This window comes from Leptidea sinapis, chromosome 19 (assembly GCF_905404315.1).
Source record: "Leptidea sinapis chromosome 19, ilLepSina1.1, whole genome shotgun sequence".
Taxonomy (NCBI): domain Eukaryota; kingdom Metazoa; phylum Arthropoda; class Insecta; order Lepidoptera; family Pieridae; genus Leptidea; species Leptidea sinapis.
The window spans coordinates 3,235,537-3,251,739 of record NC_066283.1 but is presented as its reverse complement, the minus strand read 5'-3'; the positions used below and the strand labels follow the sequence as shown (position 1 = coordinate 3,251,739).

Genomic DNA, 16,203 nt, shown 5'->3' with positions numbered 1-16,203 from the left:
TGTTTTTGCAAAAGTGAATCATAAAATCTCAACACCAAAAATAACAGAATTCGAAATACAAAAGACGATGATATTTTTGATGCTAATGGAAGAAGCCAGACTGGAGGTCAGCCTGAAATAATCAGGACCATGACCATGACAAAATTAAAAAAAAACCTAAGTGTGAAGAATGACGAGACGTGCAAGACCTGATAGTTAGTTCATCCGTTAATGTGCAGTGCTCCTTAGGATTCTTGGTTTAACCTATATTCGTTCAAACCGAAACAAATTTCTCCAAGCCCCCCAATCGTATCTGTTATAGATGCCTTCCCGTGAGTCAGGCATACTCTATTATATGCACATGTAAAATGGCACCAGTATGCACCAGTGGAAGGATCCTTTGCACAGGATGCCGGCTAGATTAAGGTTACCACAACGGTGCCTATTTCTGCCGTGAAGCAGTAATGTGTAAGCATTATTGTGTTTCGGTCTGAAGGACACCATAGCTAGTGGGCAATTACTGGCAAATAAGACTTAACATCTTATGTCTTGCGCTCGTCGCAATCTTGTGCTGCTCAGAATTTCTGAAGGAATTTTTTTCAAGAATTCTGTTAGGCACTGCATAGTTATGGGCTGAGCGAATCAGCCGAACGTCCTGCTCGTCTCGTCCATTATTGTCATAAAAAATGGAATATATTTTAATTTTATTAACTAACATACTTTTATCCTTTAAAATATACATAAAATATTCTATACTAGCTGACCCGGCAAACGTTGTTTTGCCATATAAAGTATAATTCACGCGATAGTTTTATAAGTAATAAAATATTGCCTATATTATAGCCTGTACATCATTTTGTTCTATTGTCAATAGTTTTTGCAGCGCACGCAAAAATAGGTTTTCGATTTTACACCTTGTGTTACAAAATAGCAATTTTATTACGGATCCCTAATTTTGAAAAAAAAACATAGCCTATAGCCTTCCTCGATAAATGGACTACCCAACACTGAAAGAATCATTCAAATCGGACCAGTAGTACCAGAGATTAGCGCGTTCAAACAAACAAACACTGCAGCTTTATAATATTAATTAATAGTATAGATAAGTTCAACACGTGCTGATGATTTCTAAATACAATAATTTAATAACAATTTAAACGCAGCCTTAGTATAATTTACTGATACTAACTGCAGAGACAGCATCTGAGGTCAGTCGAGTTCAGAAATATTATAATAAATCAAATATTATAAATAACATGAATCCGTTAGGTGCGACTCTGAAAAGGCAAAGTCATCATCATCAGCCGGAAGACGTCCATTGCTGGAGAAAGGCCTCCCCCAAAGATCTCCACGACATTCGGACCTGCGCTGCCCTCATTCAACGTATTCCGGCGATCTTGACCAGATCGTTGGTCCATCTTATGGGGGCCTACCTACACTGCGTCTTCCGGTACGTCATCGTCATTCGAGGACTTTACTGCCCCAACGGCCATCCGTCCAGTTTCGCAACCATGGCTATCTGAGCTATGTGTCAGTGGTGGTGTGGACTATGGTGTATTCGGGGCTCTTTTACAGATAAAATAAATTACCTATGGAAACCATTTACTAAGTAGTACTAAATATATACAACTAAATATTGAAACACCACTACACGTGTTTGAAGACGATGGATTTAACCAGTGTGTGTTGCCAGTGACGACATACGGAACGCAGACGAGGTCGATAGAGAACTATAGGCCTGATGATAAAGCTTATGGTCGCTCAAAGGACAATGGAGAGGGCTATGCTCGGTGTTTCAGACAAATGAGGTGATCCGTAGGAGCACCGAAGTCATCCACATATTCCAGATGATTGCAACTCTGAAGTAGCAGTGGGCGGGGCACATAGCTCGACGCACAGATGGCCGATGGGGCAGTAAAGTCCTCGAATGGCGATCACGTACAGAAAAGCCTTAAAGAAGTACCTCAAAGGCTTTCAACACTGCAGTCCTATTTTCGCTGGTGTTGAAAGTGAGAATGGGCAACTGTGATCACATAACATCAGATCTCCCGTCATTTATCTCCTATGTCATAAAAAAATTGTGTGCGTGTAATCTTTACGCGCGATTAAAGATTGAGTAAAACTTAATTATAATTAACTTTAGGAATAATTAACCGATACATATATATACTTTTTTTGCTTATTTGAAAGCTCATTTACAAAATATGTTATTTTCGTTTGCCCTTGTTGGTCCCACCTATTCTAGGACATCGAGTATATAACAAATATTCTTAAAAAGTTGAAAGACAAGAAGATTTAATTTATACCATTAAAGATATACTTACATTAATTGAAGCTGTGTTTTTAATAAATAATTGAATAAAAATAATTAAATTATTAATATCACACATATCAATATAACGTTGTTATTGAATATTAACGAATATTGCTCTATGGGCTCGGACCTTTTGCCTGTCCGATGGACGAAGAAAAATTAACGAATGTCGCAAACGTCAGAGCAAACTTAAACAATTTTTTAAACCATTAAATTATAATGGTTAAAAATTTGTTTCAATTGTTTTTTTTCTACCGAAGTACTAACGTTACTTCCGTCAGAAAAATATTCTGAGTTACCCCCAAGTCACGCCTAAAGAAGTTTTACTTCCTAAATGAAAATGTTTTAGTAACTTTGAATTTCACAACACATATTATCATTCTACCCACATTCCGTAGTTTACGTAACGACACTTGCATTGTTTTCTCTGACGCATACAAATTATAATCTACTAGTCTCAATTTTGGACGTATAAGTGACACAAATGTTTTAATAATTTTGATTACAATATTTCCACTTGTTTCCTTTTTCTTATGGAATAGGACTGGAGAAAAAAACGATTTGATAATGATAATATACAGGTTACATTTTCCTAGTGGGTGAGAAAAATTGAAACTATACTATAATGATAAAGAAAATACCAGTTGGCTCTAAAACAGCTGATATATTAAGAGCGGCAAATTAGGCAGGATAACCCGTGACGGCCAAGAGCATCTACTTACGTACGAACGGGCATTTAAATGATAAATTTATAGAGTAACGCTATTTAAAAAACCCCTTTTCAAGATCCTTATTCCATTCCTAGTTGGTCGCTATATAATGGCCACGGACGTGTAAAAAAAAAGGACTCCGTGTCACCTTACATAACAGTGAGGCAACAAAACAAGCCAGTAAACGTGTGAATACATAGCCCCACGCGTACACTTAACACTAATACAAGCCGATCGGCCACCATTATGAGATTTGCCATTGTCTGCGACAGATCAGTTTGCGTCGCAATAAAATATTATAAAAATGCCGCCGTGCGTTGTGATAAAGTGTTAAAACAATACCATAAAAGAATTTGTGGATATATGATTATTTAAGGGAGAAAAAATTGTGAAACTGGTATACCCCGTAACTGCACACACACTAGCATAAAGGTGCTTCACTTGCTAATATCACAGCGCGGAGTCCATCTTTTTTTACGAGTCCGTGATAATGGCCTGCAAATTTTACTAGTATAATTCCCGGAGTAGGGTTGAGTTAGCGAAATCAAATCTTACTGCATGATTATTAATATTTAATTTAGTAATCACTGACTTGAAACTAAGACTAATGATATTGTTACTGTCCATTTATTAGAATAGAATAGAAAATAAATATATATTTACAATAATAGTTCAGTTATTTGTAGTCCTATGGCACGGGCTACTAAAAAAGAAGGTCTCCGCGCCGTGATGAAGCAAGTGAAGCACCTTTATGCTAGTGTGTGTGCGGTTACGGGGGTATACCAGTTACACAATTTTTTATTGTACCCTCGACTGTCCTCCTATTCTATAAAAAAATTGTTGTAACTTAAGTAGGTAGTAAGAGTTGAGAAAGGATTTTATTTATTCTTTTCAGAGTAGGAACATGTTCCATTCGTAATCGTATATGTTTCCAGTTTGTAATCAATTGTTCGTTTTCCGTTCTGTATTGTATGTTTTGTCGGTAAAACCATAATATTATTCTAGCGATGTGAACTGGTTACACACACACCCATTCAAAACGTTGCATCATTTGAAACTATTTTATGAATGAAATGACAAATTTCAGACATTAAATAGACATTTGGTTATTTTTTAACTCTTTCAGATGTCAATTGGAGCACTGCCACCGTTTTGGAAACTATTGTGTCCTGAGAGAAGGAAACGGTACTCTCTTAATATACTTTGCATTCCCAAAAATTCATTTTTTTTAACACATTCGTTATATTTATTTCTAGATCAGATGATCTAGACACATTTGTAAGAGGCTCGCAGCTGCTGTTCATCAATTCGCAAAATTCAAATTAACTTGTATCTTATTAATTTGTCTCAATAGACTAACAGAATTAGTATTAATTAATTCCTTGTTTCCAGAGTTGTAACAAAGAATAATTCTATTAATTAAACGCCACCATTTTCATTCTAAATAGCATTTACGCGTTTTGGCGTTTGTGAATTGCTTAAATGACTGAATTATATTATCGTCATCTTAAAATATATTAATCCACTGTCCTGATGTGTGTTTCGGATTTGATTGCGGATTACTTCATGGATTGCAGTTTAGTCCAACTTGAGAGGAAAGATTTTATTTTGATTTGGGACCCATAATTATTTTTATTACCCATATTTGTTTTATATGGATATATTTCCAATGAGAGATTTTATTGATGCACGGTTTGACATTCTGTTGTGAAACAATTTCATTATAACAACAGGGAGCATATTTTATGAAATAATTATTGATGTTATTAAATATTATTGACTAATTCACAAAAAAAAACAGTATTTTATTAATTATGTACAGAATAACGTCTGTAGGGTCAGCTAGTATCATTTATATTACAAGATTATACTTATAGCCGTCATCTATCAATTGACTGCACGTTTCATACAATCGAGTGTATCGATTTTTTCTTAGAGATTTTCGCTAGGCTGAAGAGCTGAGACGAAATATGATTGAGAGGTCCTTTATTATATATAATCTATGCAGCTAAGTTCGCGGTAGGCTTGTCAGGGTTGCCACTTGCCACCCGTGGTCTAAGATAGAGCATTGTATTCTATTTCATGTACTCTGTAATAATCATAACATAATCTATACTACTAATAGAGTTCGATAATTGGCTTAAAGGTATAAGGTTACCAGGCCATAAAATCTCATAAAAAAAAGAGTTCGATAAAATACTATTTTTATTTACATTTTAGGGTTCCGTAGCCAAATGGCAAAAAATTGAACCCTTATAGATTCATCATGTCTGTCTGCCTGTCCGTCCGAATGTCACAGCCACTTTTTTCCGAAACTATAACTGTTGAAACTTGTTAAATAGATGTATTCTGTGAACCGCATTAAGATTTTCACACAAAAATAGAAAAAAAAAAAACAATAAATTTTGGGGGTTTACGCATACTTAAAACTGAAACTAAAAATATTTTTTTTCATCAAACCCATATGTGTATCTATGGATTTATGTGTATATGGAAACATGTATCGCATACATTTTTATAGTATCATATGCAGCTAAGTACTTTTCTCTAGATTTTGCAAGTAGCTTTCGTTTGTATTTGTGCTAATTTAGTATTTCATGCGGCGTTAAATATTTCAAGTGTTCATCTTATGTATAAAAACTTGACATTTTTACAATTAGGTATTTACCATATAGAAACAAACGCGATACAAACAAAATATAAAATTACTAGGAAATGGCGCGCAAGTTTTTTTTTTGCACGCGCCAAATATAAGGTGTTGGGTTACATAATAATAGCCATACAGTTTAGTTCAAAATTATAATTTTACTTATAAAATGCCTATATTTTATAACAAATTATTGTGAATTATAAAACATTTTATAATAATACATGATTTTCCGTCATAATTAAGGACAAATTTACTTATTCCATAAAATTAGATAGATTTTCAGCGGCATAAAACCTCTTTGTTGTTACACAAAAAACTGTATTACCCGGTTAAATTGAAAGTGCTCTGTTTACTCACATTTAATTTGTAGTTAGGTACTAACTTAACTTTGTAGGGATAATTATATTATACACTAGTGTGTAATATTATTAGGCATGTGTGTGTTATAGTTTGGTTTTTGTTTTTTTATGGAATAGGAGGACAAACGAGCGTACGGGTCACCTGGTGTTATGATCACCGCCGCCCACATTCTCTGCAACACCAGAGGAATCACAAAAGCGTTGCCGGCTTTTAAGGAAGGTGTACGCGCTTTTTTTGAAGGTACCCATGTCATATCGTCCCGGAAATACCGCACAAGGAAGCTCATTCCACAGCTTTGTAGTACGAGGAAGAAAGCTCCTTGAAAACCGCACTGTGGAGGACCGCCACACATCCAGATGGTGAGGATGATATCCTAACTTGTGGCGTGTCGTGCGAAGGTGGAATTCGGCGGTTTATGAAACGATGTAATAAGACTGACTTTACGAGCAAGTGTATTGAAAATACTATTATTATATACTTACTGGTTTGTGGTATGTACCCACAACCATAAAAGTCAGGCGTTTCTGAACGCAGCCACAATCAGTCAGGTCAAAATAAAATGTCAATGTGACAAGTTCTTAATTTAAATGTATTAAGTATATCTATATTGCATTAATCTGTATTCTCCATAGACTTCCTATACTAGCGTATAAACATTCAAAGCGTGCAAGAAAAAAGAGCATATTTAGCGAAGATACTGCAAGATAGAAAAGGAAAGCGACTATATTGTTAATGTAACCGTAATTTTGATTAACAAGTCGTTAAAAGTCAGCCACGCCTGGCATTCGGTCCTTAGTATTTTGAATATTAAACCACTAGCTAACGCACACATTGACAATAGCTGTCAGGTGTTATAAACGCTAGTATATTCTAAGTCTAACCAGTGGGAGACTCCTTTTCACAGGATGCCTGGTAGAGTATGGGTACCACAACAGCGCCTATTTCTGCCGTGAATCAGTAATATGTAAGCATTACTGTGTTTCGGTCTGAAGGGCACCCTAGCTAGTGAAATTACTGGGCAAATGAGAGTTAACATCTTATGTCTCAAGGTGACGAGCGCAGTTGTAGTGCCGCAGTATTATCGGGTATTTCAAGAATCCTGAGCGGCACTGCATTGTAATGGGCAGGGCGCATCAATTACCATCACCTGAACGTCCTGCTCATCTCGTCCCTTATTGTCATAAAAAAAGTCTATTGTACTTCCTCTCTATTTATTTGTTCTGTCGGCAGCCCTACTATATTTTATCCAGAAAAATATCCAAATGTTTTGAGTTTACTTCAGTGTTACGAGTAATTCCGCCAATATTTGTCTGTAAAAAATTCGGACTCATGCCAGAGTTTGGCGAGTCAACAACTCCTGAGGATGCTTTGTGTAAAGGCGAATCAAAATTATGGATTTCCGCAAAGTGACGCCTACTTCAAAAAATATCAAGAAAAGTTACTACCGCAAGTATGCAGTGGGTAATAAATAAATCTATTTAAAATTAATTCCGCCAATATTTGTCTAACAATTCGGACTCGTGCCAGAGTTTGGCGAGTCAACATCTCCTGAGGATGCTTTGTGTAAAGGCGAAACAAAATTATGGATTTCCGCAAAGTCTACTTCAATAAATACCCAGAAAAGTTACTACCGCAAGTAAGCAGTGGGTAATAAATAAATATATTTAAAATATTAAATTATCTCTTGGTAATGTTAAAATAACAGCTATTCATTAAATAACAACCTGTCTGTAGTAACTTGTAAGTGGGGCTACCGCATTCTATTTTAAGAACAGATATCCATTACTGGAAATATATTTCTAGACATTCATAGACCTTGTGCTCATAAAGACTATCTAATAGCAAATTATATGAATTTTCTTGTGTATTTATTTCTTTCTTTGTGATTTTCTTTTATTTTTATATCGTTTTCAATTGCTTCTTGTTTCCTACAATTATTTTTAACCGACTTCAAAAAAAAGGAGTTATGTTCTCAGAACTTTCGACTGGGTGAACCGATTTTGATCTTACTTTTTTTATTTTAAAGCTGATGCTTCCCGTATGGTCCCATTGTAATATTGTCCAGATGTGACAATGGCATCCATGAGAAAACCATAAAAGTCTTAAATTTGATGTAAGTATGTGCGCGACAAATTTACGAATAACTCAATATTGCGCCAACCGATTTCTATGTTTTTTTTATTGTAAAGGATATACTTTAAACAGTGGTGAGAGTTTGATTCCAAAGATTACAATAATCTTGTCTATAATTAGATTGTCTAAGAAAATGCAATTATTTTTATATTTTTTAGTGCATATTATATCTATTGTTTTGGAATAGTGTTTTAGAACTCGGTTGTTTCTTTTTAATTATTTTATTTTTTATTTTTAGTATACAGGATGAACTGTTTAAGTGGGTATGAATTACCAAATCCGAAACAATGAGGAGTAAAGAAAAGCACTTAAAGGAGTCTTGGGAAGAATTTCGAACAAGTTACAGGAGTAGATAGGTACTTTAAATTTAGAAGTAGTTTATTTATTAGATACGGCGCGATTAAAGTACTATAGTTATTTTAATAGCATTATGTCCTATGGTATATTGTTATGGGGTAATGCTGCCGATATTAATGCCATCTCTGTACTGCAGACGAGCTATGCGCGCTATCTATAATCTAGATACTAAAGTATCATTGCGAGCAAAATTTAAAGAAATAAACATCTTGACTGTTGATCGCTAAAATTGAAATGTTGGGCGACTTCAACAGAATGGCTTGTTCTCGGACCTGAGACTACGCAGGACTGTGCATCATTTTTCATTGGCGTATGGTCTGCCCAATTGGTTGAATCACCAACGCAGCTCCCAGATGTGGATAGCCACATTCCGTCCTTATTAGATCTTCTGCTGACTACACATCCCGATCGTCACCAGTTGTCTGTCAACGCCCTTCTCAGAACGTCCGTATTGTCTGATTAGGAGTGTAGTGCTAATCCGACAGCTCCGTCACAGACCACCAGCGAACCGCCACGTTTGGTACTACAAGTAAACAGATTGGGATAGGATACGTTCTTTTTTTGCATCATACCCTTGGGGCAAAGTTTTTTTCCCTTCTGATTATCCCCGTGCCTATGCCGTTGCAGTAGCCGATATGTAATCGAAGAATGTCGTCAACACCCGACTGAAACACGCAAGTTCTGGTTGTTGTCCCTGCCGCCGCTGCACATGAGGAATAACACCCTGGCCCATACGGCAAATGGAAAATCCCGATCTTTTGTGCGCTCTTTTTGCCTCCAACTCGACTCTTGATGACACAGGAAAAACACCGCCGACCGTCCCGCGGTGTCAGAGCTCTATGCCTGAAGTACAGTTCACACAGAAAACTGTTAGGCGAGCTCTGTTTTCGTTGGACGTCAGGAAGTCAAGCGGGCCGGATGCCATTTCTCCAATCGTGCTTAGAACGTGTGCCCTTGAGTTAACGACGGTGCTTACGCGTTTATTCCGGCACTCATACTCAAAAGGCGAAGTCTTTGACTCATAGAAGCCAGTTCTTATCCATCACATCCAAAAGGAAGGAGGCAGTTTTCGTGAAACGTTTACGTGTTACTTGGTTATATCGTAATAATTGAGAAATCTCGCTAGAGTTCCTATAAGTATAAAGTAATAAATGTGTTTATTATGTTTTACAAGAGCTAGGCTGCGGGATGATAACATGATGATTCATAAACATAAAATATAGTATGTGCATATATGATATCTTATCAGTAAATAATGATGTACTTTTACTAGATTGAACTGACAACAAGAAAACCTTATGTATATAGTTGTGAGTTTTCATGTATTTTTTGCCGAAACAAAGTAAATAAATGTATTAACTCCGATTCAACTTCAACGAATTGTTTATGACATATCATTGCTATTTAACATATTTTAACTTCAGTAACTTTGCTTTAAATAATCCTATTACTTATTTTATTTCGACAGTAGATAGAGCATTAAAAATACATATAACTGCATTTTAACTCATTTTGGACAAAATATGCATTTAACATGTTTTACCAGTAAGCAGACGGTATGTACCTGGAGGTCTATTACCAAAATCGAAAGCCTAGTTTCGGTCCGAAACAAAAGAACGACGAACTTCGAATTAAATCCTATTTTTTTTTTATATGAGAGGGGGCAAACGGGCAAGAGGCTCACGGGTTGGGGAGAGGTGAGGCAACCGCCCATGGACATCCGCAATAACAGGTGTGTCAAGAAATGCGTTGCCGGCCTTTAAGGTGGGAGTATGCTTTTTTCTTGAAGGTCCCTAAGTCGTATCTGTTCGGGAAGACCGCTGCCGGTAGTTGATTCCACAAAGTGGCTGTGCGAGGCAAGAAATTTCGAAGAAAACGCGCGGTTGTGGAATGCCAGACGTCTACGTGATGCGGATGGTATTTTGCACGTAATGTCCGATGGTGGAATTCGGCCGCTGGAATCAACCCGAACAGCTCCTCTGAGCACTCCCCGTGATAAATGCGGTAGAAGATGCAGAGAGAACCCACATCTCTACGCAATGCTAGAGAATCAAGCCGATCGGAGATGACTTGATCGTCGATGATTCGAGCTTCGTTGTATGCGATCAAATGGAAGAAGCTGGTACTGGGGAGCACCCGCCCAGAGGTGAGAATTAAATCCTATTACCAAAATACTTCGAATCCGAATAGTGCGGATGGATTTCGTTTCGGAACCATAGACATAACCATAAAAAGTAAATGTCAATTGAATTTGGGAATAAGATAAACGAAAGACAGAATGTCTAATCGCAAACTTCGTATCGATCTTCGAATCCGAAACACTTTCGTAATAGGGAAATGTACGATCCGTCAACCGAAACTTCGTATTTCGATTTTGGTAATAGGGCTCCAGTACGGAAACTACCTACCATCTAAACCTACAATCGTTCGAAATAACACACTCACACAAACATGTGCATCGACGAGCCCCTAAGCGGTTTTCGCGATCAAGACGACACGAGTGTCACGTTGTTATTAATGTTTCCGCGATCTTTTTAAAATACCAGCGTATTTCATTCAGCTCGGCTCCATTAAAACCGGAGCTATCCTTTTCTAAACCATAAAGTAGCATAGTATAATACTAAGAATGATTTATTATTATATTATAATTGTAATTAGTATTCGAATTGTACGTCCGTCAGATCGATTGTAATAAATTTGTGAACATAATTCACAATGTTAAACTAAAATGGCGGCTGCAATATTTATTATATTTTTTATGTATGTGGTTTAATAGTTTTCGATTAGGTTTTTTTGTATATTTATTTTGGACATAAAAAAGTTACCTACATGTGTTTTGTCATGGTTTACGTGGTTGTTGAAACTAATACCAACTAGTGCTGTCAAAATGAAAATTCAAGATGGCGGCTGCAAAAAATGTAGCATCAACTTAGCAACCACGGCCAATCTGACAGATTGAGAAGAAGAATCTATTTCAGCACCCTCAAAAACTATGAAAACGACACCCATGACGAAAAAGTTATCATTTTCTTGCAGCCGCCATCTTGGATTTACATTTTGAGAGCACTATCTATTTCAGCACTCTCAACAGCTATGAAAACGACCTCCATGTTGCATAAAATTGTCAATTTCATGCAGCCACCATCTTGGATTTACATTTTGACAGCACTATCTAGCTTTACAGCAGGAGGATATTGAAGAACTACTAATACGTTTGGAAATAACCAGCCTTGAATTCGGACTGGCCATCAACAGAGTTAAAACCAAGATGATAGAGTAGAATTTCAACACATTGCCAACTGTGAAGTGGTGCCAACTACACCTATCTTGGTTCTACGATCTCTAAACAATATGTTATGTCTTTTAAGTGATAAACCTCACTTCTTCTTTCTACACAAATAAAATTTTAAAAACAAAATTTTATGATGCGGGACTCGAACCCACGACCTCCGGCGTTCCGTGCCGGTGCTCTAACTGAGCCAACCGTTCGAGTACCGCCTCGTTATAAAATTCTGTTTGCTTTGTTCAACTCTCAGGTTGTGGCCCCATCCACAGGATCTAATTTACAGTTGATAACCTGCTCAACCCCAATATTTGCATATTAGGAAATTGACTTGAGATGTCGCTCTTGTAAATCTAAACAATATGTTATGTTTTTAAAGTGATGAACCTCAACTGTGTCTACTATCTCTATTAAGTTATTTTATACTTCTGAGTTTTAGAAGTGGGTTTTTTAAACCTTATTTTTTTTAAGTAGTTGTATATGTTTATATATTGGCTTATTATATATATATGAAGGTATCTGGGGTACGTACCCATCAACGCCATGAAGAACTGGTTGGCCACACCACCATGCTGAAACTTCCTGAACCATCGCAGCAACGCAGACGCATAAAACATACTGAGATATGCACTTGTCTGTTACGTGCTTCGCATTTTTCACTAATCTGAAACAAAACAACATGATTTATTTTACTCATTTGAGCATTGCAATGGAAGATAAAAAAATTGTCGTCAAAAAAAAACAAAAAAAAGACAATCTAGGAGCTTAATTTTAGCTCTTATATTTACCGTTGTAGAGCTAACTAGTATGTGAAGTAATCACTGCTACATTCTTTTTGGCGAGAACGTGTTTCACCGTTTCACGTCTTAAGCATTATTTCTATATACATATAACTAGCTGACCCAGCAAACGTTTTATTGCCATATAAATTAATAAAAAAAAATTCAATAATTGAAATTTTTGGGTTAAAAAACAGATGACGACCGATTCTCAGACCTACCAAATAGATCGTACATAAAATTTATCGTACTACAATAATTATTATATTCTATTGCCATCTTGCAACTCTATTGCGTATTTGTGGACGGATTAGAATAATATTAAAATCGCGATACAAAAATAGGTGTTGATCGTAGACTGGTGTAAATTTCAATTTGTATGTATTTTTTATGCTGAATCATAAAAAAAAATTGTCAGAAAATAAATAAATAAAAAATATTTAGGGGTGGGCCCTATCATTTAGGGGTATGAAAAATAGATGTTGGCCGATTCTCAGACCTACCCAATATACAGTCAAATTGTCAAACAAATTGGTTTAGCCGATTCGGAGGAGTTTGGTAACAAACACCGGGAAACGAGAATTTTGTATATAAGTAAACGCCTGTTTAACACAATCACTTAAATAATTGCCAATGGAATATGTATGAAATTTTCCTGCAGCGCGCTATCACGAGCATGACGCATTCTAAAATAAATAAATAACAATGTGCATGCACGGACTAGTAAAAAAAAAGGACTCCGTGTCACCTTACATAACAGTGTAGCACCAAAACAAGAGTCGATTAACGTGTAAATACATAGCCCCACGCACACACTGACTCTACTACAGGCCGATAGGCGGCCATTATGAGAATTGTCATCGTCTGTGACAGATCAGTTTGCGTCTCAATAAAATATTTTAAAAATGCCGTCTTGCGTTGAAAAAGTGTAAAAACGACACTATATAAGTATTTGTGGCCATATATCTTATCTTATATCTTTAAACGAGCAATTCTTGTATATATATATATAATCTGAATCTCGGAAACGGCTCCAACGATTTTCATAAAATTAAGTATGCAGGGGATTTCGGGGGTGATAAATCGATCTAGCTAACCTCCCCCGTAATCCCCTGTAACCGCACACACACTAGCATAACGGTGCTTCACTTGCTAAAATCACGGCGTGGAGTCCTTCTTTTTTTACCCGTCCGTGTGTGCATGTTGTTTTATATTATTGATGAAAAATGCCAAAAACTCGGTGCTAAGATTATTTTTCGCCTATCAGATCACATTAACTACAAAATGCACCTCCACGTCATCAACATTTTCTTCTCTGCTTAGCAATGTTCGGACAAACAATTATTGTTAAGAATGAAAAGGATTCCTTGATACTTTCCTCACCAGTGGGAGGCACCTTTGCACAGGATGCCGGCTAGATTATGGGTACCACAACGGCACCTATTTCTGCCGTGAATCAGTAATGTATAAGCATTACTGTATTTCGGTCTGAAGGGCGCCGTAGCTACTGGGCAAATGAGACTTAACATCTTATGTCTCAAGGTGACGACCGCAGTTGTAGTGCCGCTCAGAATATTTGGGTTTTTCAAGAATCCTGAGTGGCACTGCATTGTAATGGGCAGGACGTACCAATTACCATCAGCTGAACGTCCTGCTCGCCTCGCCCCTTATTATCATTAAAAAAAATACTTATACGAGTCATACATACTGCAAACGTCATAAGACAAGATAAGTTTAAAAATGGCCTCGACATGACTTTAACGGTTAACCCTTTCGCTTAGGGGTTATTTAAATGCAATGCTAGATATCGGTAATGCAATGCTAAATATATTGGAACCTAATATAAAATCTCTGTGCAGCAAGCATCAAGCGTTACGATCGCACTAAATGAATACAGAAAAATCAATATTAAAATTATTTTAAAATTCAGTTTTTCATTACATGTTTTAAAATTTTACTTACGATTATAACAATTTTATAGTTAAAAATTATATATGGGGGGCATAAGTTTTTTTACAAATGTTCAGGAGGGGCATGGCCTAAGCAAGGTTGTGAAACACTGCGTTAAAGGGAAAGTGTATTAAACTGTGTAAAATAAGATGTATGGCACAAACCCTCTCCGCGACTGTATTCCGAAATACAATATTATCCCCACGATCTGGACGTGTGGCGTTCCTACACAGTGCGGTTTTCAAGGAAATTTCTTCCACTTACAACAAGCTGTGGAATGAGCTTCTTTGTGCGGTGTTTCCGGTACGATAAAACATGGGCACCTTTAAAAAAAGCGCATGTACCTTTCTCAAAGGTCCACAGCGCTTCCTCTATATTGCAAGAGAACTTAGTGACAACTTAATATCAGGTGACCCGTACGCTCGTTTATCCTCCTCTTCAAATATATGGATTTTAAGAGATAACCAAGAGAATATCTTAGGTCAGTATATTAGATATTATTTAAAATTTTTGGAATGACCTTGGAGATTGATTGTATTTTCTTGTTATCATTTTTAGGGTTCCGTAGCCAAATGGCAAAAAACGGAACCCCTATGGATTCGTCATGCCTGTGTGTCTGTACGTCCGGATGTCACAGACAGTTTTTTCCGAAACTATAAGAACTAAACTTGATAAGTAGATGTATTCTGTAAACCGCATTAAATTTTTTACACAAATTTGTCCCCATACTTAGAACTGAAACATAATTTTTTTTTCAACAAACACATACGTGTTAGGTATGTGATAGGTCTTCTATGGGGTTTCCAATGTAATTTTTTTCTAAACTGAATAGTTTGGGCGAGAGACACTTCCAAAGTGAAAAAATTTGTCCCCTAAAAAAAACTATGATGTACATTACTATGCAAACTTCCAACGAAAATTGGTTTGAACGAGATCTAGTAAGTCGTTTTTTTTAAATGCGTACAAATGATAAGATCTTATTTGCACTGTATGATTTTGAGCAAAGATTTTTTGCCTTTTCCATTAATAATATCATAATTTAATATAATTTTCCTTTCTATATAACTTTTATATTATGTTACTTGCTGCTACGGAACCCTTCATGGGCGAGTCCGAGTCGAACTTGGCACCTTTTTATTTAAATTTATCTCGTGTCTGTTTGCGTAACTATTCCTTATCGTTTTTTATTTCGGGACGTGGCATAGTAAACATTGTGATCTCTATAATTATCTCACTGCCTACTTATCTTAAGTTCATGATTTGAGACGACATTAACTAACAAATCATTGCATGTAACTAATTCTAGTAGGCTTCATAAGATAGATAATAGCTTTAAGGGTAAATGAATACACTTCTATAATAAAGTCCCAGCCACTGTTCAGGCATTATCTATAAAAATAAATTTAAATGTTTTATAAAAAAAATGGCTCTGTCGTAAATCCTATTACTCCACTGCTGAATATCTAAATGATCGGACAGCCTGGGAATAGATTGTGATTATTTTATAGCGATAGAAATGACTGTACAATATTGTATATTTTTATTGAAAAGAGCGCAAAAAAAGAATGCTGGGAGAGTTTCTTGCGCCGTCTCTTCTCTCTCAGAGTGCCATTTGTTTCCGAAGTGGTAGTTGTATCTAGTGGTTATTCGAAATGACATCAAAAAGAATTCGAAAGGAATCAATTTTG

At 36.3% G+C, this 16,203-nt stretch overlaps 1 protein-coding gene across 1 annotated transcript in view; it reads right to left on the bottom strand.

Annotated features, from left to right (window-relative positions):
- Window positions 1-16,203, bottom strand: part of LOC126969909 (facilitated trehalose transporter Tret1-like) — a 74,392-nt gene that overhangs the window by 25,122 nt on the left and 33,067 nt on the right. The window contains exon 2 of the mRNA XM_050815535.1: window positions 12,319-12,450. Coding sequence (XP_050671492.1) covers window positions 12,319-12,403 — 85 coding nt within the window. The 5' untranslated portion in view covers window positions 12,404-12,450. The remainder of the gene's footprint in view (window positions 1-12,318; window positions 12,451-16,203) is intronic.